At 52.9% G+C, this 25,702-nt stretch overlaps 1 protein-coding gene across 3 annotated transcripts in view; it reads right to left on the bottom strand.

Moving 5' to 3' along the window:
* GLI2 (GLI family zinc finger 2) overlaps window positions 1–25,702 on the bottom strand; it is a 261,267-nt gene that overhangs the window by 169,876 nt on the left and 65,689 nt on the right. The window contains exon 2 of one of the 3 annotated variants that reach the window (XM_015458080.3): window positions 22,227–22,407. In XM_015458080.3, coding sequence (XP_015313566.1) covers window positions 22,227–22,377 — 151 coding nt within the window. In that variant the 5' untranslated portion in view covers window positions 22,378–22,407. Of the gene's footprint in view, window positions 1–22,226; window positions 22,408–25,702 lie in introns of those variants that run through there. The other 2 variants (XM_059892925.1, NM_001192250.2) reach the window with 2 other exon arrangements.

Genomic DNA, 25,702 nt, shown 5'->3' with positions numbered 1-25,702 from the left:
TTGCTGCAGAAGGTCCCCACAGCAAAAGGATCAATGGCCTTCAGATTCACACCATCAGCTACCACCCTAGCCTCTGCCTGTGCTCATGTTCTTTTTCTGTTCCACTTTTCTGCCTAGTGAACTCCTATTCATCCCTCAAGACCCAGCTCAGGCATGCCTCCTCCAGGAAGTCTTCCCAGCCTCTTTTCCCCAAAGGCAGGAAGAAGCATCTAGAGCTGACATCTCTTGAGGTTCTGACCATCCTGAGATGCCAGCCTTGTGCTTGTGAGTCCCTCCTCCTGGCTGGTGAGCTCCCAGGAGGCTTGGATGGTGGGTTATTTGCAAAGTGACTGGTGAATACCTGCAACTAGACAAAGAAATTGCCTGTCACAAAGTTCCTCAGGTTTGCTATTCTTGAGGCGGACATTCATGGAGAATTCTCTATGCCTGCCCTTGGGCTTCAGCCTCTGGCAGAAGAATGGCAAAATGAAGCAAAATAAAGGGAGTGGAAAGAGAACACGAAAGCGTTCCCAAACACTAGGATCCTATTAATATCACACTAAATTATCTGCTATCAGCACTTGTAAAGTGCAGAACAAACCTCACCCATCTTTAGATTACCCACCCCTAAGGGCATGGCAACCCACTCCAGTGCTCTTGCCTGGAAAATCCCATGGACAGAGGAGCCCGGTAGGCTGCAGTCCATGGTGTCGCTAAGAGTCGGATACGACTGAGCGACTTCACTTTCACTTTTCCCTTTCATGCACTGGAGAAGGAAATGGCAACCCACTCCAGTGTTCTTGCCTAGAGAATCCCAGGGACAGGGGAGCCTGGTGGGCTGCCGTCTATGGGGTTGCACAGAGTCGGACACGACTGAAGCGACTTAGCAGCAGCAGCAAGGGCACTTTTCTACCAACTGGAGCCAGGAACTCAGAAAGAGGCAAGATACCCCTGGGCCCCCAGACCTATGCACCAGTCTTTTTACTAAATAGTATGTAATTCATCAATAGAAGAGGCCCTAACACCCTTACTCATTGCCCCTGGACTCTCTGTCTAGAAACAATTCTAGCAGATTTATATCTATTAACGTGGGTATAACTTAAAGAGGGCAGGGGGTTGTGACTAGTCCAGATAAGCAGGTTTATGAGCTGAAGACAGGAGGAGGGAAGCAGCAGTAGGAAGAAAGAAGGGCCTGCTCTTAGGGCTCAGACAGACTCAAGTTCAAGTCCTGGCTGAACCACTTAATAACTGGGTGAGCTTGGCAACAGGCTCATGAGTAGGCCTCCTGTAAACAACCAAATGCTTTTTGAATTAAATGGAATTGACTAACTGAATACGGTCTTGAAAGAAACTTGGGACCCGGGGCGGAGTTGGGGGAAGAGTCCCCAGCAGAGACTTGCTGTGAGCCCAAAGTCAGGAGGCTCAGAAGTCCTTTGTGGAGGGGTTGGGGAAGCAGGGAGAGATGAGCCCAGCATTTTGATGGACCCTGCTGGTCTTGCAGTAAGCGACACCCTGGCTCCCTACCAAAAAGCCCAGCCCCATAAGGATCTCCCCAAAGTTAGGGTCCAGTCTGGCTCCCGGCTTCATGCTAAATGCCAGCAACATGCAGTGTCAGCGGAGGACCCAGCCAGTTGAAGAGCCCAGCCCACACTCTTGTCTCTGCTTTGGGCCCTAGCCACCTCCACTCTGCCTCCCAGAGGCTGTTGAGGGATACAGAGCTATTTTCTTCTTAGAGATGTCTTCTGGGATGGAAAAAAATCCCAAATGCAGGTGGCAGCCCTCTTGTCAGACTCAAGACAGGTGCCGCCACCTCCAGCACCCACTCCCAGGCATGTAGGAGGCACTGCCACCTCCGGGGAGGATGCTGGCACTCCTGGAGTCCTCTGGCTCTTCTACCCTCTCTCTGCCAGGGGCTGGGTCCTCAGGCTCAGGCAGCTCTGACCTCTGCCAAGCGTGGGCACAGGGCCACATGGTTCCATGAACTGAGAACACGATGCCTGCAAAGCACAGAGCAGGGCAGGGGCACTGGGTCCAGGACCCCATCAAATACCAGTCTTCTTGCTTGTGGAGACCTGGTGGGAAAGTCTGGGGATCCCTCTGGGCCTCTTGTGGGACAGCGGGCATAAAGGCTTTAGAAAAGTCTATCCTCAGTAGGGGCCGTGCCATCTGGCATCTTGTACCATCCTCAGGCACGGGTCTCTTAAGTTTCTATCATATATATATAAGTGAGAGGTTGATGATGCAGGACCCTCAGAGGAGTCCCTAGGCAGGGGACTTCCCCCAGTGGGCAGACCGATGGTCTCAGTGTGGGAGAAGAACGAATAGAGGGACTAAGGAGCCATCTGGGTGGGGGGATGGGGCAGGGTCCTGATGGACCTGTGCTTAGCTGGAGAATACAGATGGTCAGAAGAGAAGAGAGAAAGTGCAGCCACAGGGCAGGGAGCACCGAGGGGCACAGGAAGGCTGCAGGGGGAAACTCCCATGGTGGTATCCCTAAGCTGACACTTCATTTCCAAGATCTCCCTCTCCGGCGTGACTCCAGCTCAGGGTTGGCCGTGGCGAAATATGGGTGGGGTTAAGAGGAAGGCTGCTACAGAGCTGGGTCCTCTTTCAGGACAGGGCAAGCCACAACACTTTCACAGTAATACCAAGAAACGATGTGTCTTTCTCATCTCTATGTTTGGTCAGCCTCACAACTCCATGAGCCAGTATTTCCAAGGGACGAAAGCATGATGACACACAGTGGTGCCTGGGTAAAAAAACACCCCTTCCAAGTGTGAGGCAGACCAATGGACTTTTAACAAACAGAATACAGAAAGGGCTTTGAGATGAGTTGTTTCTGAAAGTAACATTTCAGAAACAATTACATGTCAAGTTTTGGTGTATTATCTGAGAAGAACAACTCACTTAAAAGACTAAATATATTCCTCCACTTTCGAACTCCATCTTATGTGATGGAGGATTTCCTCCATATATTTCAACCAAAACAACATATCGCAACAGATGAAATACAGAAGCAGATAAAAGAACCCAGGTGTTTCTTATTCAACCTGACATGAAAGAGATTTACAAAAGAATCATCCCATTAATTTTTTTTTTAATTTTAGAAAACACTTTTCATAAAAACGGAACCACCACTGTTATTTTCCAGTGAATTTAAAAATATAAATTTTTCTCACATGACATTTCTAGTAAGGTAAATGTCAAGAGGTGTGAAGCCCACTAACATAAGATTTTTAGGGTCCTCAGTCATTTTTAAGGTATCAAAATATCTGGGGACACATGATAAAGGACAGGAGGCACCCTGATCCTTCGCTCACCCTGGCAAAAGGGGCAGAGCTGGCTGGCCCAGCTCCCAGACCAGATGTGAAAACAGCTGCAAGAGGCAAGCTCACTCTGCAGCTCCCCTGCATTCATCTGGCCTGAGACTGGGAGCTCGCCAAGGATGACATGAGATCTGCGTCCACAGCCACGTTCTCCCCATCACACCCAGCTTCTCCTCCTACTGTGGACTCCACTGACCTATAGCCGACCCAAGATGCAGAGGCCACAACCTTCCAGAACTCTGTGGCTCCCGCAGCTCAGTGTGAACTAGCCCCATCCCAACTCTGGTCCTATGTCGCTCCCAGTGGCTATGCTCCTCTGATTCACCTGAAGCTGGTGGGAGAGTGGGTGTCTAGGGGACCACAAGGCCTGTGCAAAGGACAAGTAGGGTGCTCTGGCAGATGAGCAGAGGAAGGCATCTGGGAAGAGGGAGAGCCACACCGAGAGGCAGAGGCTGGCATGTGCAAGGGACCCCATGAGGCTACAGAGGGGAGTAGGGGCCACGCGCGCCCACAGAGCTTGCACTTGGCCCATGGCCCCTGCACTGATGTGGGAGCGGGGCAGGGGCACTGTCTGGAAGGCAGCGGTCAGGGTTAACTCACTCCCCCCGATCTCTGGATGCAGTGATTTGCGGCTCCAGTTTCCAATGGGCTGCAGTTCCATAAAGGCAGAAGAGCCCTGTGGCTGAGCTGCCTCCTCTCCCGCTTAGTGGTGGTAAACATTTCTTGATAAAGACATACAGTCTGCAGAGACCCCTCCACACCCCAAAGATAAGGGTTTAAGTGGCCTTATAACTGCCGTTACTTATCTTCACAGTGGGCAGCGGGAGTCTGCTCAGTGGCGGTGGTTTTCATTTCACTGTATATATTTTTAGTGACTGGTTATAAATCAGGCTCATCCCTGGGGCTTGGGGTCTGAGGTCTCCGCCACGCCAGGACAGGCTGGGAGAACCATCCCCCGTGCTTGCACTTCCAGCACTGATGGTCCTCAGGAAGGCAGGACACAGGGCCTTTGTCTCAAGGGTGCACCAAGGGGACTCTTGGGTCCCTCAGGCTTGTATCCAGCCCCTTCTCCAAGCAACAGCCTCTTTCCTGTCCTCCTGGCTTGTCCCTATCAAACCCTGTTCTCTCAACACAGCATCTGATACACTCATCCCATGAGGCACAGATGTCTGATAATGGCCCTGCTGCTGTCTTTTCCCTGGGGAATCTCTATGGTTCCACACTCATCCACTCTTAAGCCATCAGAATTCATCTCTAGTGATGAAATTACTGAGAAGAACATGGAAAAGGACTCCTAAACCCCCAGAAATCATGACCTCTGAGTTCCCACCACTTCTGTCTCTGTGTGACAGATGCTCAGTGATCTCCACTCATGTCCCCTTGTTCCCACCACTGTGAAGTATCCACACCCAGCTTCCAATCGCTAGCACCTGGGGTTAATTGTCTGCGGTTTTCCGCCTGCAAATACCACTCTGTCCCCCTGCACTGGAGGTCGAAGTGACAGGAGCTCAGCTCCCTTTTCCTTGGGTGGGATATATCACGAAGGGTCCTGGAGTTTTCCCAAAGGATGAAACTCCATTAGTTACTGGTGGCTGTGGCTGGCTGAGGTACCCTGTACCTGTCCAATCTCGTGTCCCCAGCCCCCTTCTTACCTCCTGATAAGCCCTGTGCACTAGCCCCCCATCTCAGAGCTTCTGAGGATGATGACTTTGTATACAAGTGACTGCACACCTGGGCACAGCCTAAGATGTCCCCTGGATGGATTGGGGAGGCTGGGGTGATCTTACTCCTCAAGATGCGGCAGTCCAAGAGGCTGGTACAGCCTGGACATCTAGTGGGCATGAGCCCACACTTAAGAAAGGCAGGAAGAGACCAGGGGTGGGGACCGGGATGGGAGGGGGAACTGAGGACGGAGGGCCTGATGCAGCTGAGGGTGGAGGGCTTGTTGCAGCTGAGGACGGAGAGCCTGGTGCACCTGAGGATGAAGGGCCTGAGGCAGCTGTACATATAAGGCCACCAGCAAGAGGCTGGCCCAGCAGACATGCATGGTGGCATCCATCTGCCCCAGGCAGCCACCCAGCTGTTAAGTTCTTGTACAAGCAGAGCCCAGAGTCTCAAGTCTGACCCTGGGCTTGGTTCTCTCCCTCCCAAGACAGAAGCCAGCTGAGGGGGTCAGATTGCTCCCGGTGTGCAGCTGGGATGTTTCTGGAACAGAAGAGCTCAAGGCCGTGGCCCCACATCGTATCTTCCCTGCCTCCACCTCCTCTGGGAAGAGCTTTCAAAGGCCGCTCTTGTCCTGCCCCCAGCTCCAGAGCAATGGAGTGCCCAGAATCACAGCACAGGGAAACACTAACTCCATTTTCTGTTTTATTTATTAATTTTTTAAAGATCCCAGGAGCTCCTGACTCCTCCACGGGGACACGTGCACAAAAACCATCTCTGACCACCCACAGCCCCGCCAGGACCCTTGGTCAGGGCTGCTCCGGGCACTAACGGGAGGGTTCTAGCACCTTCCATCTGGCACACTGAGAATCTTTGGAACCTCTCACAGATGTCACCCAGCAGCATCACTGCAGCCATGGAACAGGCGACCCACTCCGGGTGCGATGACATCAGAAACACAGAGTGGGGCCTGTGGTCCCCAATGCTGGCACTGTGGTTGGCCTTGCCAGAGCTCCCAGGGGGAAGGCTCCAGTCTTGACCACAGGCCCCAGAGGCAGGGTAAGCCCGTTCCCGTGAGAAAGATCAGGACTCCAGGAGCCACCCTTGCCCTACAGTGGCTTGGAAACAGGGCATCTGGCTCCCTGGGGTTCCCCTTCAGCTCTTGCTCCTGGCACAGGGATAGTTGGATGGGGTGTGCTAGTTACTGCCCCCCAGCACGGGCACAGCCAGAGCCTGCTCCTCTGCCCCTTCTCTCCTGGCAAAGGAAGCGACTTCCACTCTGACTCAGCAGCACAGTGGCCTTAACCATCCTGGGAAACACTGCCTCCCCCAACTAGGGTCCCCATTTCCTGTTCTCCGCGGTGTGGCCATTCATGGGAGGACTTGCCTTTCTCACCCAACTGGACCGTCCACTCCAGGAAAAGCAAACCTTGCCTGAGTGTCCCTTGCTGTGACCCAGTGACCACAACATCGCCTGGGATACACTAGACCGTCAATAAACATGTGTGGAAAGACAGGAAGGAGGCCGGGGCGGGGAGGGAAGGAAGAGTGATCTGAAAAGCAGAGAAATTCAGCCAGAATCACCAGTATCTCCTTTGTACGGGCTTCAAGTCACAGTCAACTCAGCAAAAAAGAGGGTTTATTTGAAACAGCCCTCTCCTGCTCAAGGACTTTCAATGGCTCACTACTACCCAAAGTCTGAATTCCTCTGTGGCACATCCAAGCCTCCCCACACCTTACAAAGCTCTCTTGACAACTGCATCTCTCCTTCCACCCCTTCGTGTGAACACCCCAGGCAAAGTAAGCCCTCTCATCCACATCCTCTAAGTAAGCCATCTCATTCCTGCCGCTAGGCCACCACTCTTGTCCTCTTCTCAGCACCCCCGCCTCACCTTCTTGGAGGAGCCGCCTTGGTGATGCCACCCCACCCCCACCAGAACTTTCTGGCATTTCTTCTCTAAGACTCTCTGGTAACAATCAGGTGCACTTTATGTTCCCTCATGGGAGGCTCCAAAGGACAACGAGGGACTGGGGACAGGCCTAGTCACCCCAGGAGCAGCTCTAAGAGGAAGAAACTTGCTGCTTCTGAAGAGCCAGAGCTCTGACTGCACCACGCACCCGTGTACCCAGCCCACCAAGAGCCAGAGAGAGGCAGGGGCAGTGTTTCAGTGATATCATGGGCCCCAGGTGGAGCAGTTCTGGCTTCCTGGGTTTGAAGGATCTGAGTGGGCTTCTATCACTTGCCACTAAGCATCCTGACTCAGTCTCCATCAGAGAAGAGCCACACTTTCAGGCCAAGATATCACCATCTTCCTGGATCTTTCAACATCATGTATGACCCTCTTGGGGTTCAGAATCAAGTTCAGCTGCCTGCCCATCCATGGTCCCTGGCTAAGAGCTGGCCTGAAGGACAGGCAGGGGACTGGGGAGGGGGGAAGTAGGGCTCCTGAGCCATCCACTGGGACTCCCTGAGGACCAACTGAGACCACGGAGTGGAGGGAAAACAGTGGAGGGAAGGGGCCACTCTGGGAACACCAGGCCAGGCCAGGGGAGGCAGGGGGTGCGCCAGACCCCACAACCTGCATCAAGCTGACCTGAAACCTCCACCACTTCCCAGCAACTGCAATCCAGCCAGCACTTGCCCTCCGTGGATGCTGCTCTGAAGAAAGCCTGGGAACCCACACATTAAGTATCTAACGCCCACCCCTCCTTCAAGCCCGGCCCGAGGCAAGGGCAGCATCCTGGCCTGGGGGACCCAGGTTAGCTCCTTACCGGGGTCCAGCCGTGCTCAGTGTGTGGCCTCGGGCAGACTGCTCTCCTCTCTGGACCTCAGTGGACCAGATGGCCCCACGCCCCTCCCACTTGGAAGCTCCAAAGAGAAGCTGGCCCTTCCCAGCCAAGCATCTGATTTCCAGCAGGACAGGGACCCCTCTCTCCCGGGCCCCCGCACCTCACCCACCTGGAGCAGGAGAAAGGGCAGCCGGGTAACCCTGGCCTGCTGGCAGGCAGTCTCTCCCAGCCCCGCTGGGCCCCCACCCCTGCTGCTGCAGAGCCCATAGCCCTGCCACGATCAATTATTCGGCATCCAAGGGAGGACGTAATGTGGTGATAAAGGACCAGAAGTGAACTGCAGGCTGGTGCTCCTTCTAAAGTGATTTACTCGGCTCCCCTCCACTCTCACACCCTTAATGTAATTATTTACTTTGTCATTAAACACCGTCCTTCTACTCCAGTGATTTTTAGAGCTCCTGGAGCCTATAGACTTGATGAGGGAGGCTGCTCATTGGCCAGAGGCAGCAGAGTCCTCCCTGGGGGGCAGTGGTGCTCACGCAGGCCCGGAACTCATGCCGGGGTTTTAGGGCTATGACAAAGCCACTCCTAGACACCCCCAGGCACCTCCCTCACCCTCTTACCTCCTTCCTTACCTCCTCCCTCCTTCCTTCTCTCTTAAAACTAAGATATAATTCACATACCATAAAATTCACCCTTTTATGGCATACAATTCAGTGGTTTTTAGTACAGTCACCATGTTGAACAGTCATCACCTCTAATTCCAGAACATCTCATCACCCCAAAAAGGAACTCCATATGCATCAGCAGCCACCCCCATTTCCTTCTCCCCTCCGCCCCTGGCCACCTTTCATCTATTTTCCATCCCTATGGATTTGCTCATTTGGAACAGTTAATGTAAGGGGAACGCTGGCCTTCTGTGTCTGGCTTCTTTCACTGAGCATAATGTTAGCAAGGTTCATACCTGCTATGGTATGAATACCTTCAACTTCAAGGTGCTGAAGTATGTATCAGTATTTCATTCCTTTATTTTACCAAATAATATTCCATTATGTGGATAGACAACATTTTATCCATTCATTGGCTAATGGACTCCTAGGTGGTGCCAGTGGTAAAAGAACCCGCCTGCCAATGCCGGAGATGCAAGAGATGCAGGTTTGATCCAGGGGTCAGGAAGATTCCCCTGGAGTAGGGAATGGTAACCCACTACAGTTTTCTTGCCCAGAAAATTCCATGGACATAGGAGCCTGGCAGGCTACAGTCCATGGGGCTGCAAAGAGTCAGATGCAACTGAGCACAGCTAATGGACATTTGGGTTATTTTCATTTTGGGGGGCTATTATGAATAATGTCACTGTAAACATTCATCTATAAGGTCTTGTAGAAACACATGCTTTCAATTCTCCTGGGTAGATACCTAAGCGCGGAATTGCTAGATCCTCCCTCCCTCCTTTTTCCATCCCGTAGTCAGCCCTGAGCTGGCAGAGCTGGGGGCCTGGCATGAGGGCACCACTGAGGGCAGAGGTCAGCTGGAAAGCACCACACGACTCCGGCCGCTAATGGCACAGCCAGGAGTTGCCACAGGCCCCCTGAGGCAGGTGAGGTCACCCTCTCGTGAGAATAGTGACAGTAGCCCCCTGTCGGCCACAAGCAGATCCTCACCGCACTTCACACATCAGGCAAGGGTGCCCCATGCCTGTACCTGACTGAAGGCACCTGTTGCTTTCCTTGGCACCAACGCAGCCTGGAGAAATGTGATCAGTGGGCAGACTCTGGACCAGAAACAGGACAAAGTTTCTCTATCGCATCCAGCCTCACAACTCGCGCGTTTGGCAACCTCTCCTTCCCTTTCTGACCCTCTTATCCCCGGGCTCAGCTGCCCCAGCCCCTGGTACTCAGGTGCCTACAGCTGTCCATGGGGAGGGTCCTGGCACTAGGGAACCTGGGTCACAAAAGGGATGAAGGACAATGTGGGTCTCTGAAGGAACCCAGACGCAAGGTGATGGCTAAGGGTAAATGTAAGGTTCTGGGTTGGGAGCGGAGAGTGCTGTCCTGCCCTGCCCAGCATCACCCTGCTCTGGCTTCATGCAAAGGCTCCATGTCCAGAATGGCAGGGATGGAGGACAGCACAGAGTTCAAGCCTGCTGTCTATCACCAGCACCACACCAAGCCCAAGCCCTCCTCTCAAATGCGGCTGCTCAAAGGGGATAGAAAATTGGATGTGGCAAAGTGCTTCCCCCTGTCTGGTGTCGGGACTTCAGGCAGCCCAACTCCCCCACACGCAAGCTGCCAGTCCACACCCACTGGGAGCGGTGCCAGCCAGCACACAGGGAGAGGGCCAAGGGCAGTTTTCTCAAGATGGAGCCCCTCCAGCCCCCTCCCTCCCTGCCTGCCCCCGGAGAAGAGGCTGCCTAAACCTGGCGTGTGCGTGCTAAGTCACCTCAGAGGTGTCTGACCCTGTGCGACCCTATGGACTACAGCCAGCCAGGCTCCTCTGTTCATGGGATTCTCCAGGCAAGGATACTGGAGTGGGTTGCCATGCCCTCCTCCAGGAGATCTTCCTGACCCAGGGATCGAACCTGCATCTCCTACATCTCCTGCATTGGCAAGCGGGTTTCTTTACCACTAGTACCACCTGGGCCTCTTGATGAAAGTGAAAGAGGAGAGTGAAAAAGTTGGCTTAAAGCTCAACACTCAGAAAACTAAGATCATGGCATCTGGTCCCATCACTTCACGGCAAATAGATGGGGAAACAGTGGAAATAGTGACAGACTTTATTTTTCTGGGCTCCAAAATCACTGTAGATGGTGACTGCAGCCATGAAATTAAAGGACGCTTACTCCTTGGAAGAAAAGTTATGACCAACCTAGACAGCATATTAAAAAGCAGGGACATTACTTTGCCAACAAAGTCTAGTCAAGGCTATGGTTTTTCCAGTAGTCGTGTATGGATGTGAGAGTTGGACTATAAAGAAAGCTGAGTGCAGAAGAATTGATGCTTTTGAATTGTGGTGTTGGAGAAGACCCTTGAGAGTCCCTTGGACTGCAAGGAGATCCAACCAGTTTATCCTAAAGGAAATCAGTCCTGAATATTCATTGGAAGGACTGGTGTTAAAGCTGAAACTCCAATACTTTGGACACCTGATGCAACAAACTGACTCATTGGAAAAGACCCTGATGCTGGGAAAGATTGAAGGTGGGAAGAGAAGGGGACGACAGAGGATGAGATGGTTGGACGGCATCACCGACTCAATGTACATGAATTTGAGTAAACTCTGCGAGTTGGCGATGGACAGGGAAGCCTGGCGTGCTGCAGTCCATGGGGTTGCAAAGAGTCGGACACGGCTGAGCAACTGAACCGAGCGCCACCTGGGAAGCCCGCCTAAACCTGGAAGGGGCTCCAAATGAGCCTTGCACACTCAGAGCCAGGCTAGGCTGGGCCTCCAGCCTCCTCATATGGCTGTGCAGCAGCTGGTGGACACAGGTGGAGCAGGGGCCTCTGAACACAGCATTATAGAGCTTCCCAGTTCCAAGAGTGGGGCTTGTGCTGGGGCTGGGGAGTGAAGGGATCTGCTCTCCCAAGGGGCAGCCAGAGCCAGCCACCCCCAGCCCGTTTCAGACACCAGGACCTTTGTATTATATGTGCTTTTCCTCCAGCTAGAACACCATCCCCCTTGCACATCATGGACAACCTGCTCCTCCATGAAGACTGTTCAGATACCTGTGCATTCATGCCTTCATTTCTTCATGCTCAGATATCTATTGGAAGCATACATGCTACTCTGGGGAAATAGTTCTAGAATAAACCTAATAGTAGCCACAATAATACAAACATAGCAGAAACTAGTCCATACAGAATGTCTACTACATGCCAGGTGATGTCGAAGCACTCTACACTGCTTACCTGCATTGCGGTCTTCAAAAGATAAGTATTTTGTCCGATTTTAAGATGAGGACACCAGCGTTCAGATCAGCAAAGGATACTCAACTGGCAAGTAGCAGAGCAAGGATTCAAACCTCATCTTCCCAAGCCTGAGCCCCAGGTCCCAGACCACAGTGACCGTCCCAGAGCTGCATGTTCCATGCACCATACACGCAGTTGTCCTAAGTCCTGCCACACTCTGCAAACACCTCCTTGGTAACATCTCCCCAACCACCTGATCTGAATGTGCGGCTGCTCCCAGCAGGACCCCAGCTGAGAGCCAGCACACAGCTGCAGATGATGGCCTTCCCAGGGCCCGACTCAGCCTTCAAGGCCTTTTGGGCCCGACTCCTTCCCTGCAGTTTTCCTGGTCATTCAGGCCTCAGGCAATGGCCACATCAGCACTGTGAGTTGGGGCATCTGGTTTCTCCCCGGGTCAAGCTCTTGGGGACAAGCATTAGTCTTGGATGACTCCTCTCCTCCTTCCCACCTGCCCAATCTGGTGCTGGCATTCAGATGCGCTGCTTTGCCCCTTCACCCATCAGTGTGCCGAAAAGGAGGGGACACCGATAAAGCCATAGGAACCTCAGTCCACATGGTCCAGTGGCCACACATCCACCTGGGTACCCCAGTCACCCTTGGGCCTAACTGCAGGGCAGTCCAAAAGGCCTCCCCCTTCCTGGGTCCTATAGGACCCCAGATACCACTGCCCATCCCTCCACGCTTGGCTGCTGGACCCCTTGCTTCCAGCTGCTCTGCCCAAGACTGCCTCCCACTGCAGGTGAGCTTCCCAGCTGGCCCTCCCATTCCAGCACGGCAAGGACCTGACTTCAGCCTCTGTGGCTGGCTCCCGGATGCCCTGGGGAGGGGAGGGCAGTCTGAACACTCCATCTGCCACCCTGGTGCCCCTCTCAGGCCACACACCCCAAATTAGAGGCACGTGCGCCAGCCTGCTGACTGCCCCCAAGCCCTTGCCCTCCTGACAGGCTACTCTGTTTCTGCTCTCCCCATAATGTCCACCATCTTTCCTCTTCCCACTTGGAAAAACCTCGCGCATCCCTATGGGCCCTTCTCTCAAGCTGCCTCCGAGGAGGCTCCCTGGGCAGGATCATCCCTTGGAACCCCTAGAAGGCAGAGGCAGTGTCTCCACCAATACAGTTCTGGTTGGCGTTTCAGAACCATCTGTGTAATGCCCATGTGAGCTCAGGGAACCCCAAGGCCCCCAGGGCAATCTCAAGAAGGCCAGGGATCTCCCATGGCCCCCGAACGCCAGGCCTGACTTCATTATCTTCCAAATGTTCCCAAGATCAGAGGCCGTGAGACCTGACCACAAACATAAAATAAATTATCCTCCCCACACCAATGATAAATGGTTCTATTAGCAAACCAGATTGTTAAACTCCGATATAACAGAACGCAGGAAACCGGGGCCCATTCATCCTCCCTCCAGCGCATACTGAGTTGTAAATAGGTTATTTTGTGTGTAAATAACACATTAAAACACAGCATTAGCTATGTCTTTTGATAGAGAGGAAATTGTTACAAATAAATAATTCTGGACAGGAATGTAAAATAAGCCAGATTTAATAGTGCATGCCTGGTGCAGTCGTGTTAAACATGACTAAAATGATAAACCCCAGAATATACTAATAGTAAACTATGCACTGACATCAAAGTAATGAGGCTGTATTTTCACCAAGCTTTAGAAATGCTAAAATTAGTTCTGACAGAACCAAACGTCAGAAAAATGTTTCTAACATAAACACCAACCATCCTTTTCGGAAGCTGAGGTTGGGCCCAGGAAGGGGACAGGGCTGGGGCGCTAGTGCCCCAATATAGGCGGAGCCTCGAATATGGGTTTCCAGTCACCACGGTGTCCCCGGGTGACTGGACTTCAAGTATATGGGCCTCAGTCTTCACATCTGTAAAATGAACGGATTTGAACTAGATGATTGCTAAAGCTTCTTCCAGTTCTATCGTTGGAAATGACTTCGAAGCTTTCTCCAAACTCTACAACAGTTTAACATGTAAAAGAGTCACGAGAAGTGAAGTTACGTCTACCAGGCGGGTCCCATGTCCCGGGGACTAACAAGACCAAGGGTCAAAGCAGCACCTGGAACACCTTCCTGCTGCCAGGGCAGCTCAAAGGCACAGAAATGCAGGTCCGAAATGCAAACGTGAGCCAAGGGGAGTGGCCAGAGTGCAGACCCCAGGCTGTCTTTGAACACTGTAGGCAGGAGGGGAAGAAGCCTGCTGTACTGGGGGCAGGCGGGCATCCCCTCTGATTTGGGGTGGCAGCCACTTTGAGGGACATTTAAAGCATGAGGTCTCAGCATCAAACATGAGGCCACCATACGCAAGAAGAAAGCTGGCTCAGACCCACATCCCCACCAGTTACTTCATTTCCACACAGGCATTCTGCCAGCCATGGTCAAAGGCTGTCCCATTTCAGTCCATCGTGGCCAGAAGGAGTGACCAGTATTATCTCCATTTCCCAGACTTCAGAGAGGTTAACTGACTTGCCCCAGAACACAGAGCTAACAAGTGGGGAGCTGGGAGGAAGCCAGGTCCTTTCCCCCACTCTCTGTGCTCCACGGAGGGCTGCCAGGAGGCTCCAGCCCTCCCTCTCTGATCCTCCAGGACACCCCGGCACCTGAGACCATGTCTGGGCATCATCAAGAGTCACTCAGGGCAGGGAGGGATAAATTAGTAGGAGTTGGGGATTAACATATACACACTACTATATATAAAATAGATAATCAAAAGGACTTACTGTATAGCACAGGGTACTATATTTAACATCCTGTGCTAAACCATAATGGAAAGGAATCTGAAAAAGAATGTCTATATATGTATAACTGAATCACCTTGCTGTACACCTGAAACAATATTGTAAACCAACTATACTTCAATTAAAAAAAAAAGAAAAAAACAGTCATTCAGAGCCCATCCTGAAAACACCCAGGGAACTGTGCTGCACTCCACTTCCTGGGCGTGCGGAGCTGTCTCAGAGAACTGAGCTCTGCTTTCGGGAAAAGTCTTATGGGAACCGGCTGTTCCGTGTGGCTGGGCCGTTAAAACAAGCTCAGAAGCAGCACCAACAGCTTTCTGGAAATCACTTAAATAAGAGTAATTGCCCACTTAGTCACACGTGAGTGCATCCTTGGGCTCAAAGCAAGTGTGTGGCCCTGCTGGGCAGCTCAGGAGGCCAAGCAGGACTGACCCACAGCAGCAAGTTCCCCGCTGTCCAGGGAGTCTCAGGAGGGAGCCAGGGCCCAGGAGGAGGCCAGGCCCAACAGACCCTCATCCTAGGGGATGGGCAGCTCAGGAGGCCAAGCAGGACTGGCCCACAGCAGCAAGTTCCCTGCTGTCCAGGGAGTCTCAGGAGGGAGCCAGGGCCCAGGAGGAGGCCAGGCCCAACAGACCCTCATCCTAGGGGACCTCCGGATTGGCAGAGGCAGCTGGCCACCCCAGTCCGCCAGGCACACACTTGGCGTGACAGTCCCAGACTCACTTCCCTTACCCAGCAATCACTTCCTGGATGTCTGCCTCGCTGGGGGCGCTGTCACAGGGCCTCGGGGCTTGGGCGGGGGGAGTGGGAGAGACTCAGAAATAGACACACCAGGGCGTCCCTGGTGGTCCAGTGGTTGAGAATCCGCCTGCCAATGCAGGGGACACAGGCTTGATCAGGGAATAAGATTCCACATGCCTCGGGGCAACTGAGCCCCTGTGCCAGAACTACTGAAGCCTGAGCACCCTGGAGCCCGTGTCCCGCAGCAAGAGAAGCTACCGCAATGAGACCTGCGTACCACAAAGAGCACCCCTGCTTGCCACAGCTAGAGAAAGCCCACACCCACAACGAAGACCCAGTGCAGCCAAAAAGAAACAATTTTAAAAAATTATTGTTAAACAAAAGAGAAAGAAACAGACACACCAGGGATGGAGACACTTAGGATGACAGGGCAAGGTGGGTGCCATATGACTTGGGATTTCCCAGTCCTGAGCCTCACAGTAAGAACATCTTATTTCCATACTCTGGCATTTTCACAGCATTCTGAAACAGGCATGAATGCCCCTCTCCTTTGAACAAAAATCTACCTTGAAGAAACTTTCCGAGAAGCCAATGGCCTGTGAACAAGAGGAAGGGGTGGCCAGTGGGAGCTCAGGCAACAGGGAGTGCCGTGCTAACAGCAATGCCAGGCCACCCCTCCACCAAAACTGCCCAGCTGCCACCGATTCTCTACTTCTGGGGGGCTCATCCATGCCTTGGACAGTGACCTGGGAAATCTGTTAACATATGCACACCCAGGCCCTGGCCCAGTAGATTCTGTTTTGGCATCCTGAAAGTCTGCCTTAATTAGAGTCACCCAAGACTCTAAGGCTTGGCCAGCTTTGGCATCATTAGGTCTGACCCCACCCTCCAGCACACAAGGCTGAATTAAGGAGGCCAGAGACCCACTAAGGTCACCTATCCATGACACCCTGTGGTAGCAAAGCACAGGAGGACAAGAACTCAGGTACAATTTCCAGCTCAGGGCTCCACCTTCTCAAACAGGAAGACACCAGAAATCTGGGATTCCTACCACCTGTTCGGGGGGGTCCACTAGCAAGGGTTACCTCAGAAAGAGACCTTCTAAGTCAGGCAGAGCCTGCAGACCTAGAAAAGGAAATTCGGTTATAGTTTATAAAGCAAAGACTTAACTTGGAGTTAACTGTGTGCCTGGCACCATACGTGTGCTAACACAGGTAATTCTCACAATGCTATGAAGCAGATGCCATTCTGGTGCCCATTTTATGGATGTGGAAACTGAGGCACAGATCTGCCCGAGATCTGCACAGTTGGGCCTTAAGCAAGCAGACTGGCTCCAGAGGCTGGGCTGCTTCAACTATGACTCTACACTGCATACAAGGAGAGAGATAGCTACTACTCACAAGGGGTCTGTCCCAGGCAGGTGTGAGCACACTGTATGTCTCCTGTAATTTCTTCATGGCACCTCTGCATATGATTCTCACTCTACATGTACAAAGACCTGTCTTGCCTTCTGCTGCCAGGCATAGACAGCCTAACATCTAAGAGTGATCAGAATCATAGCTCACAGGCTCTGCTTCAGGAGGTCTGGGGTGAGGCCCAAGTCCCAAGGATGCTGATGCTGCTGACTCTGATGGAAGGACCACCCTGGGAGCACCCAGGCCTAGGACATGGTGGGTGCTCCATGTAAGAGTGAGGTGTTGGCTACCACAGATGCATCATAGAATTTCTATGGCCTGTGTTGACTCTGGGGACAAGGAAAGCTCCCTGGATCAAGATGCAGCTGAGGTTTATGGCTCCAGCCTTCTCATCCTCCCAGCCCAGAGGCGTGGGGGTGGCTGGGTCCCTGGTGCTCAGCTGAAGCAAACACAGAGGTTCAGAAATATTTTTGGAAAGAAAATCCACTGTTGAAGAGGAAAATACGACAGCATCGGGGAAGTTTCAGTGTAAAAAAATGAGAAACATCTGAATCGAATTGCCTTTAAAATTACGCCATGTGAAAAAATTAAAGGGAAAAATAGCTCTGGGCAAAAATATGTTTTTAAAGCTTGATGGCCTCCCAAGTGTTAGCAGAGCAGCTCAAGAGGCTGGGAAAGTGCCCACCAGCCGCGGCTTCTGCCGTCTGGTCTGACCACAGGGCTGCTTGTCCTTGCACAGCCCTGTGATGCAGAGGTGTTCCTGTCACACAAGGAGGTGGAACCTCTCAGTGGAAATACCCAGTCCTGAGCATAGCTAGCTTCACAACTCCAAAGGGTGGTCAAGCAACAGAGGCTGCTCGAGCCAGGTAACTTCTAAGGTCCCTCTGCAAATAAGTCACAGCCCAGACCTCCAAGAGCTGGATGGAAGCAGGTGCTGTTAGGCCACTGAACCAACCAACAAGGGAGGGGACAGATAAGAACTGTCCAGAGCTGGTGCAGAGGCCAGACACACACACACAGTGTCAGCAGGCTGAGCTTTGAGGCCCAAATCACCCACAAACAATCTAAGTCAGGATCTCAAAGCAAATTCAAGAAGGAGATGCTCAGTATGGGAGAGGCAAGGGCCCTGAGCCTCAGACCCCACTCTCTAGGGAAGCAGCAGAAGGTCTGGGCCAGTCCCTTCTCCACCTCATTTCGGTCCCACCTACAAAAGGAGACACTCTGACTTCCCATGAACTAGACGTGCCAACACTGCACCCCTAACACCCTAGACATCCTGCATGTCCTTTCCAAGCATTGCCACTGGGGACTACTACTGCCCTCATCCCTGACCTCCTCACTCTGGACCCTTACTCTCCTTCTCATTCCTAATGGGGCCAAGAAAGCTGAGTCAGTCTCCAGATACTATCAGTAAAGTGCTGGGAGAGGACAGGGGCTGGAGGCAGCCCTGATGTATAGCGTTTGCCAATTTCCATGGTGTAAATATTTCCACCCCAGCAAGGTTAAATGACCAACCTAAGGCCACAGAAAAAGCAAGAGAGTTCCGGGAGTTAGTGATGGACAGGGAGGCCTGGCATGCTGCGGTTCATGGGGTTGCAAAGAGTCAGACATGACTGAGCGACTGAACTGAACTGAAACTCTGCCACAGATGGCAGAGTTGGAAGGAGAGCTTGTATACTTGGTTCTCCCAAGTCTGCATAGTCTGCTTCCAGTGCACCCCTGCCTCTCAGACTTGCTGACTTTTTCTGGCCGAGGCATGTAGGATCTTAGTTCCCCCACCAGGGATTGAACCCAGGGCCCTGACAGTGACAGCATTGAGTCCTAACCACTGGACCACCAGGGGAATCCTGTTACTGACATTCTAATAGAGGGTTCTAGAAAACTGAAGGTCCTTAAGAACCAAAGAGATAACTTTCCCATATGCAATGTACATCGCCCTGGGTCAACTACTTCTAAGGGAACCTCTATGTACTATAAACTTGTGACAGAGGTGAGAATAACTTGTATCCTGCTTTTTTACACTTTGCATTAAAACATACACATGCGTGTGTGCTGAATCGCTTCAGTCATGTCTGACTCTGAGACCCAGCGGATTGTAGCCCGCCAGGCTTCTCTGTCCATGGGATATCCCAGGCAAGAATACTGGAGGAGGTCACCATGCTCTTCTCCAGGGGATCATCCTGACCTAAGGACTGAACCCACCTCTCTTATGTCTCTTGCATTGGCAGGAGGGTTCTTTACCACTAACACCACCTGGCAAGCCCCAAAACATATGCACATCCCCCATCATGATAATCATAACCAACATTTTCAGGCTCTACATAATGTTCCATTCAATAGACATTCTACAGTTTGATTCATCAATCCCCTATCAATGAACACTTAGGGTGTTTCCAAGTGTTTACAGTTACAAATAACGTGGAAATGAAATCCTTCTGCCTAAAGGTATGATCACTCTTAGGAATCAAAGTCCTATAATTCCAGGGTTGGGACTGAAGCTCCTGAGGCCAAAGGGCAACTAGGGAGTGGGTGATCGCAGCCCTGCCAGTTCTCAGGGTCTGACCCTTCTGCATTCCTCACCACAGTGCCCCCAACATCCTCAGACAGGACTCCCCCTACTCTGGACAGATGCATAACAGGCCATGAAACACTGAGCTTGTGTTTCTCTTCTGAGAAAGCTGCAAAGCACAGTATGGATCACAGAGACGATCTCAGGGACAAACAGTGTCAGAAGAGCCTTGTGTCTGAGTCGGCAGTCACTTGCTCAACCACAGGGAATCAGCTCAGTCCCACCCCTGCTTCAGCAAGCAGGCATCCCAGGATGGTTACCCCATCTTTTCCAGAAAACAACTCAGGGACAGACCCCTCGACAGGCAGCTCTCAGCTCTCCCCCACCCCCTGCCCCAGCCCAGCACACACCAGACAGCACGGCCCCTCTCCCAGGTCTTCAGGCAGACCCTCTGCCCTGCCCACCCATGTTCACACCAGCCCCAAAGCCAGGTACTGAGCCCCCCTCTTGGGCCAGCTCCTCACCAATACCACCTTCCCTGACACCACCCAGGGCCCCAGGACACCCTCAGGCACTGAGCTCCAGAGCAGAACACAAACATTCCCAGCCTGAGAGGGCCTCCATGTGGGGGACCCCCACAAACCCCCTGTGCTGCCTGGCACCCCTTTCTGTGCATCCATCTCACCTGTCCACAGGCCTAAGCCCCTGTGGGCCCACAGCAAAGGTTGTTTGGAACCTTCTAGGACTTTGGTTTCCTGAGTGAAAGAGGATTCTTGCTCACGGCATCTCTGTCACCGTGGGTAAGATTTAAGGAAGGTCTGATGTCATGAGATTATACAGACTTGGAATAACATTTGCCAAATACTCTCACAACACAGTTTAGGAAAACGAGGCCCAGAGAAGCGAATGGCCTGTCACACTGGGACCCAGGACATGGCTGGAATGGGGACCCAGGCCAGTGTACCAGGGCTGCTCCACCGGCCTCCCTTGCCCTACCGGCAGGACGCAGACATCATGGTCCCCCAGCCCTCAGGGAACCGCTCCAAGATGCTACTGCTCTGCCCTGACTCCAGGAGGGCTCTTCACAAATGGGGTGTCCAGAGAGTGGCTCAGGGAGCAGGAAACACACCTGCCTTGCTCCAGTGACAATGAGCCGCCTGCCCCGGGCGACTGGGTGGACAGGCACGTCCACGCAGTGCAGGAACCTCATCAGCCAAGCACTCCCCTGGGGTCCAGCAATGAGGGGATGGATGGAGGCCTGCGGGGGTGGGCAGGACCACATCTTGGGTGAGGGTATGGGGCAGAGCAAGGTCAGGCGCCTCTGGGCAGCCACTGCACCCCAAGCTCTAGGCCCACTGCCCTCCCCCGCCCCCAAGAGACCAAGACCCCCTCAAGCATCTGTGGTTATTGCCCCATCGGTGACAACCAGGTCTGATGTTCAAGGGCTTTCTCCCAGTTATTCCGTAATTACTCCCTAATTACCACCTCGGTCTGTTCTCAGCTCCTGGGACATGACAGTGCAGCGTGCCGCATGGCAGTTCACAATCCACTCTTGGATTCAGAGAGGCAGACACAGGCCAAGGCGGGGACAGCTGAGGCCCTGGAGGGTGGGCCAGAGATGCACCAAGGTGACACAGGCCTAAGGGGCCCATGCGTCTCTGCATCAGGCAGAGGGAAAGCCTGAGACGCCACCACAGGCCAGGGGAAGGAACAGACCAAATGCAGACCCAGCCAGGCCCAGGACAAGCCAGCACCGGACCACCGCAGGTCCCCACCCTCGGCCATGCCTCCTCTCCTTCCACTCATGGCCTGGCTCCCTGACAACATGTGCACGGGTTCCACCCTGGCCTTTGGCGCCTTCCTCCACCCCACTGGCCCCTCCTCACAGGGGAAGGGCCTGGAGAGCCCGGCTCCTAGAGGGGACTGGAGTCAAGGGACATCACACAGGGCAGGAGGCCAAGTACCCACCTCCTGGAGTAGGAAGGTTGGCCTAGGACCTCCTTCCACTGACTGGGGCCACACATCCTGACAGTTGACCTCCAACTCAGAATCACGGGGAAAAATAAAAACAATGTGGTAACAATGACCAGTTCACTCTTGGAAACAGTGAATCCGACCCACTCTCTCTTTCCAAATCCCGGGGCTCCAGCTCTAAGCTGCACCCAGCACGGCCCAGCAGTCCCAGCATCATCTGAGCACGGGTTAGAATTACAGAAACTCAGCCTCACTCTGACTCACCCAGTGGGGGTCTGCACTGGAACAAAGCCCCCTGGGGTCTGTGTACATCAACGTGTGAGTGGTGCGGCCAGCATTCACACCCCACTCCAGAGAGGGCACAATCCCCCCCACCCCAACTCTGCCTCTGAGCTGTGCTTCTGAGCTGCGCTTCTGAGCTGCGCTTGAGTGGCAAAAGCAACAGGGCATGACTAACTGCGCTTGAATAAAAAGGGGAAGAAAAGAAATCTAAGTCTCTCCATTCCCCAGAGACAGAAATAGTGTTGTGGCCTCCAGATGGACCGCGCAGACACAAGGGGAGGTCTCGTCTTCCCGCCAAACTTTCCCAACGGGATGCTGGCACGGACCAGTGGAAACCAGAGCGTATTTCTCTTTGGGGCAGTAAAATGAGAGGCTGTGGCTTGGGGAGTCCTTCTGTTATAATTAAGTTGGCCAGAAATTCACCTAAGGATGCTAAATTCCGTACCTGACCCTCTAATTACAGCCAGAAGGGATCAGGAGACAATTACTTTCCAAAATAGTCCTTGGCAGGCCGGAGGCAAGAAGCCGCCTCTCTGGCACATGTGTGCCAAGGGCCGCCCCTCAGCCCCGCACCTCCCATCCCTTCACTTTCCCGTTTTCCCAGTGGAGCCCGAGATGTCCAAACCCCCTTCCCAATTTGGGAGGGCTGGACCTCCAAGATCCACCTGCAGGCCTCCATCCTAGTGCCTGGGGTCCCCAGAACCTGGAGCACCCTCTGGCTCCCCCCATGAACCCAGGATGTCTGCCCAGTGACATCGACCACCCATCTCATTGAATCTCAAATGGACTCATGAAAAACAGCCCCCTCCCCTGCCAAGTGCATTGAACAGCAAGTACCTCCTTGGGCAGCTACTGCGGCCGCAGCCGCCGCCGTGGCCACCGCGAGGGCCGAGGCTTTCCTGCCGGGGTCAGGGAAAGCAAGGCCCTCCAGGATCCCACCTTTGACTTCTTTCTTGTCCGTGGCCGTGGCTGAGGCGGATGTCTCCATCCTAGCCGCACATAGTCCTGGGTGGCAGCCCTGGAGGGGGAGACAAAGGCAATCACCAACGTGTCCCCCAGACCCAGCTAGGAAGCACCAACCCAGGTTCCCAGCCACCGCCCCGTGCTCCGAAAGCAAACAGCTTCCTCCTCTGATCATTGCCAAGGAGGGTTTAACTAATTTTGAGGCTTCTTCATTCTGAGATTCATCTGGTCTTTCAAACGACCTCACAGACAGCAGCCAAGCATTTTCACTGTTACCCAAGATTTTTCAAATCTAAGCAACAAGTTCCTAGTTCCGCACATGGCAAGTAGCAAGAACTATCTTGAGAAAGAAAGTCAGAAAGCAATGCCCCTCAACTCAGACTCACGGGACAAGAAAAATCAATGAGAGGACCACGACAAGGAGGTCCTCAAAGAAAAGCCCTCGTTCTCCCATTCCTTGGCTGCTCACCAGGTCCACCTTTCACTTACTCACGTGTATGTTCATTCACTCTTTCATCCATTTGCTCATTCATTCATTCAACAGTTTTCATCATTTATTCACTCTCATGCGTTTAGTCAATATCTTATCAAGGCCCTACTATGCATCAAGTGTTATGCCTGGTGTTGAGAACACAACCCACAGAGTTGACACCCTTCTTGGGAGAAATGATAACTAAGGTGGGGGACAGAGAAATGTATATTTCATTCCCCTTAGTAAGAGGTGGTGTGTGAAGGAAAGCAGAGGGGCAGGCTAGAGCAGCATGGGAAGGGCAGGAAGGCCACCATCCTGCCTCACTAAGGAAGGGATGGGATGCCACTTGAGGGTCTGAGGGAGACTGCGGCAGTCACAGGGCAGGGGCAGGGGCTGCCGGCCTGGGTGGGAGGAGGCTGGTTTGTTCCAGGGGCAGCAAGAAGCTGAGTACAGGCCCTTGGAGTATTTCGAGCAGAAGGGGGACGTAACAGGACTCGACAGTATAAAGGAATCACCCTACAGGTGTATAGAGAGCAGATCTGGGAGGAAGGGGCCTGACTACAATGACCCAGGCAGATACATGGTGGTTTGGATTAAAGGGACACTGGCTCTGAAGACAGAGCCCACAGTCCTCGCTTGGGTATGAGAGAAAGAGGAGTTGTCATGGGTTAAGAGAGGAACCCAAGGAACACAGGGCTCAGGGAACGCGCCATCTCCATCAGGCTAGTGGGTCACAAGCAGGTGTTTTTCTAAGTGATGCTTCCCCAGAGATACTGCTAATTCAGTGTTTGCATCAATTATTACAGAACAGACATCTGAAAGCCAATTTTCTTAAAAGAACAGGGGTAGGTCAAAGATGGCTCCTATTTTTGGCTGAGCACTGGGGTGACTGCACAATGGAGCCACTTGCTTGGATGTAGCAGGGGTGAGAAGTAGGTTCAGGGCAGGTGTTCAGTTTGGGCCATGTTAAGTCTGAGATGCCTATAAAGACATGCAAAGACTGAAAGAAGGTCCTGCTGTATATAGCACAAGGAACTCTACTCAATATCCTGGGATAAACCATAACAGAAAAGAACATGAAAAGAATGTATGTGTAAGTAAAACTGAGCCATCTCACTGTACACCCGAAAGTAACACAACATTGTGAATCAACTGTACTTCAATTAAAAAAAGAGCAGAGACTGTTAGAAACAAGGCCGAGCTCAGGGAGACATGGAGGCTACAGATGGGAATATGGCAGGCCCAGAACAAGATGTCCAAGAGAGAGGGCAGAGAAAGTTCCAGAACAGGATGCAGGGCATTCCAACATTACCAGGAGGGAAAAGATAAACCAGCCAAGGAGAGTGAGCAGGAATGGACGAGGGCAAAAGAAGAGAAAGTAAAATCTCTAGGGGTGTGTTGGGGCCTGGAATCCAACCAAGAGAGAAACAGCTGACAGCAGTCAGCTCCATCAGAGACTCCATGAGGCCCCGGAGCTGCGCGGCAGTGACCAGGGCCCAGGTACGCTCAGGGAGAGATGGTGGCACAGGCACTGAGTCAGGAAGTTTTGCCATAAAAGAAGCAAAAAATGGGGCAGCCATCCGAGACAGCCAAGGAGGCCCATGGCCGCTGTTTCAGAAAGAAGGCAGTGGGTCTCCACACCGGCTGGAAGAGAAGGTTCTGGGCAGGGCTTGTAGGTCGCGGGTGGCAGAAACCAAAAGGCAGTGGTCAGCTCCCTCCCTGGGAGCCTCAAATCTTACATCCACAGGCCCTAGAATGTCACGTTTTAAAAGTCTGCACAATATTCTCATGTTTTTCTAAGTAGAAAGTGGGAGTGCAAAAGAATGCTGGACGTGAGGCAAGGAGGCGGTCGCAGCTCGGCTGACCTGCCAGGCAGACAGCCCTAGCTCTGAACTGCCTGAATTTATCTCACAGGCCAGCCTGTCTGGTTTCAGTCTTGAAAACATCCAGAAAACCCTGGATAGATGAGAGACAGAGAGCTCTCCCTGAGGGTTCTGGTGAGTTACAGGGTTTCCTCTGGCCTTGAGATTTTGGGATCACTGGCTGATCCTTTAAGCCTATTTGTATAATCTGTGCTGTAAGATGCTGGCTGGCTGAGCAGCACCAACAACACCCCCTGGGCCGCGCCTGCTCCACCTTCTCTGCCCCCTTAGCCTGGCCCCAGGAACCACCCCTCCCAGCCTTCTGGCCGGAACTTTAGGCCACCGTCCTCCCACATCCTCCTCCCACATCTAATCAGCTGCAATAGACATCATTTCACCCCCAAAGCACCTCACCAATGGGGCCTCTCTACCCCACATCCTTCCCTTCTGGGTCACAAGCAGCTCTGTCCCACCTTGGGTACCCCTCCAGGGCACCTTCTATCCTAAAAACAGGCACATTCTCCAGACCAAATCTGATCACAACCCTCCCCCTGGCCAAGGTCTTGCTGAGCCCCCTGGCCGTCAGGTAAAGTCTTCCTGGGTCTACCTTCAGCATCTTCATCCCACCCTGCTCTTTACCTTGACCCTGGCATGCCCACCGGAAACCCATCACCCTTTCTGTATGACAGACTGATATTCTTCCTTCAAGATGCCACTCAGCTGTCACCTCCTCTGGGAGGCCCCCCAACTCCTCCCCAATCATGGTCACCTCTGTTTCCAGACCCCTGCAGCACCCCCATTACCCCCGTACTATATTCATCATCACCACCGGGTCCAGAGCTGCTCCCAGCTCAGGCTGGCACAGAGCAACCACTCAGGAAGTGAAAGTGTTAGTCACTCAGTCATGTCCAACTCTTTGTGACTCCATGGACTGTAGCCTGCCAGCTCCTCTGTCCATGGAATTCTCCAGGCAAGAATACAGGAGTGGGTTGCCACGCCCTTCTCCAGGGGATCTT

The sequence above is a fragment of the Bos taurus genome, chromosome 2 (genome assembly GCF_002263795.3).
Source record: "Bos taurus isolate L1 Dominette 01449 registration number 42190680 breed Hereford chromosome 2, ARS-UCD2.0, whole genome shotgun sequence".
Taxonomy (NCBI): Eukaryota; Metazoa; Chordata; class Mammalia; order Artiodactyla; family Bovidae; genus Bos; species Bos taurus.
The sequence above is the reverse complement of the archived record's forward strand: the minus strand, read 5'-3'. Positions and strand labels throughout refer to the sequence as shown.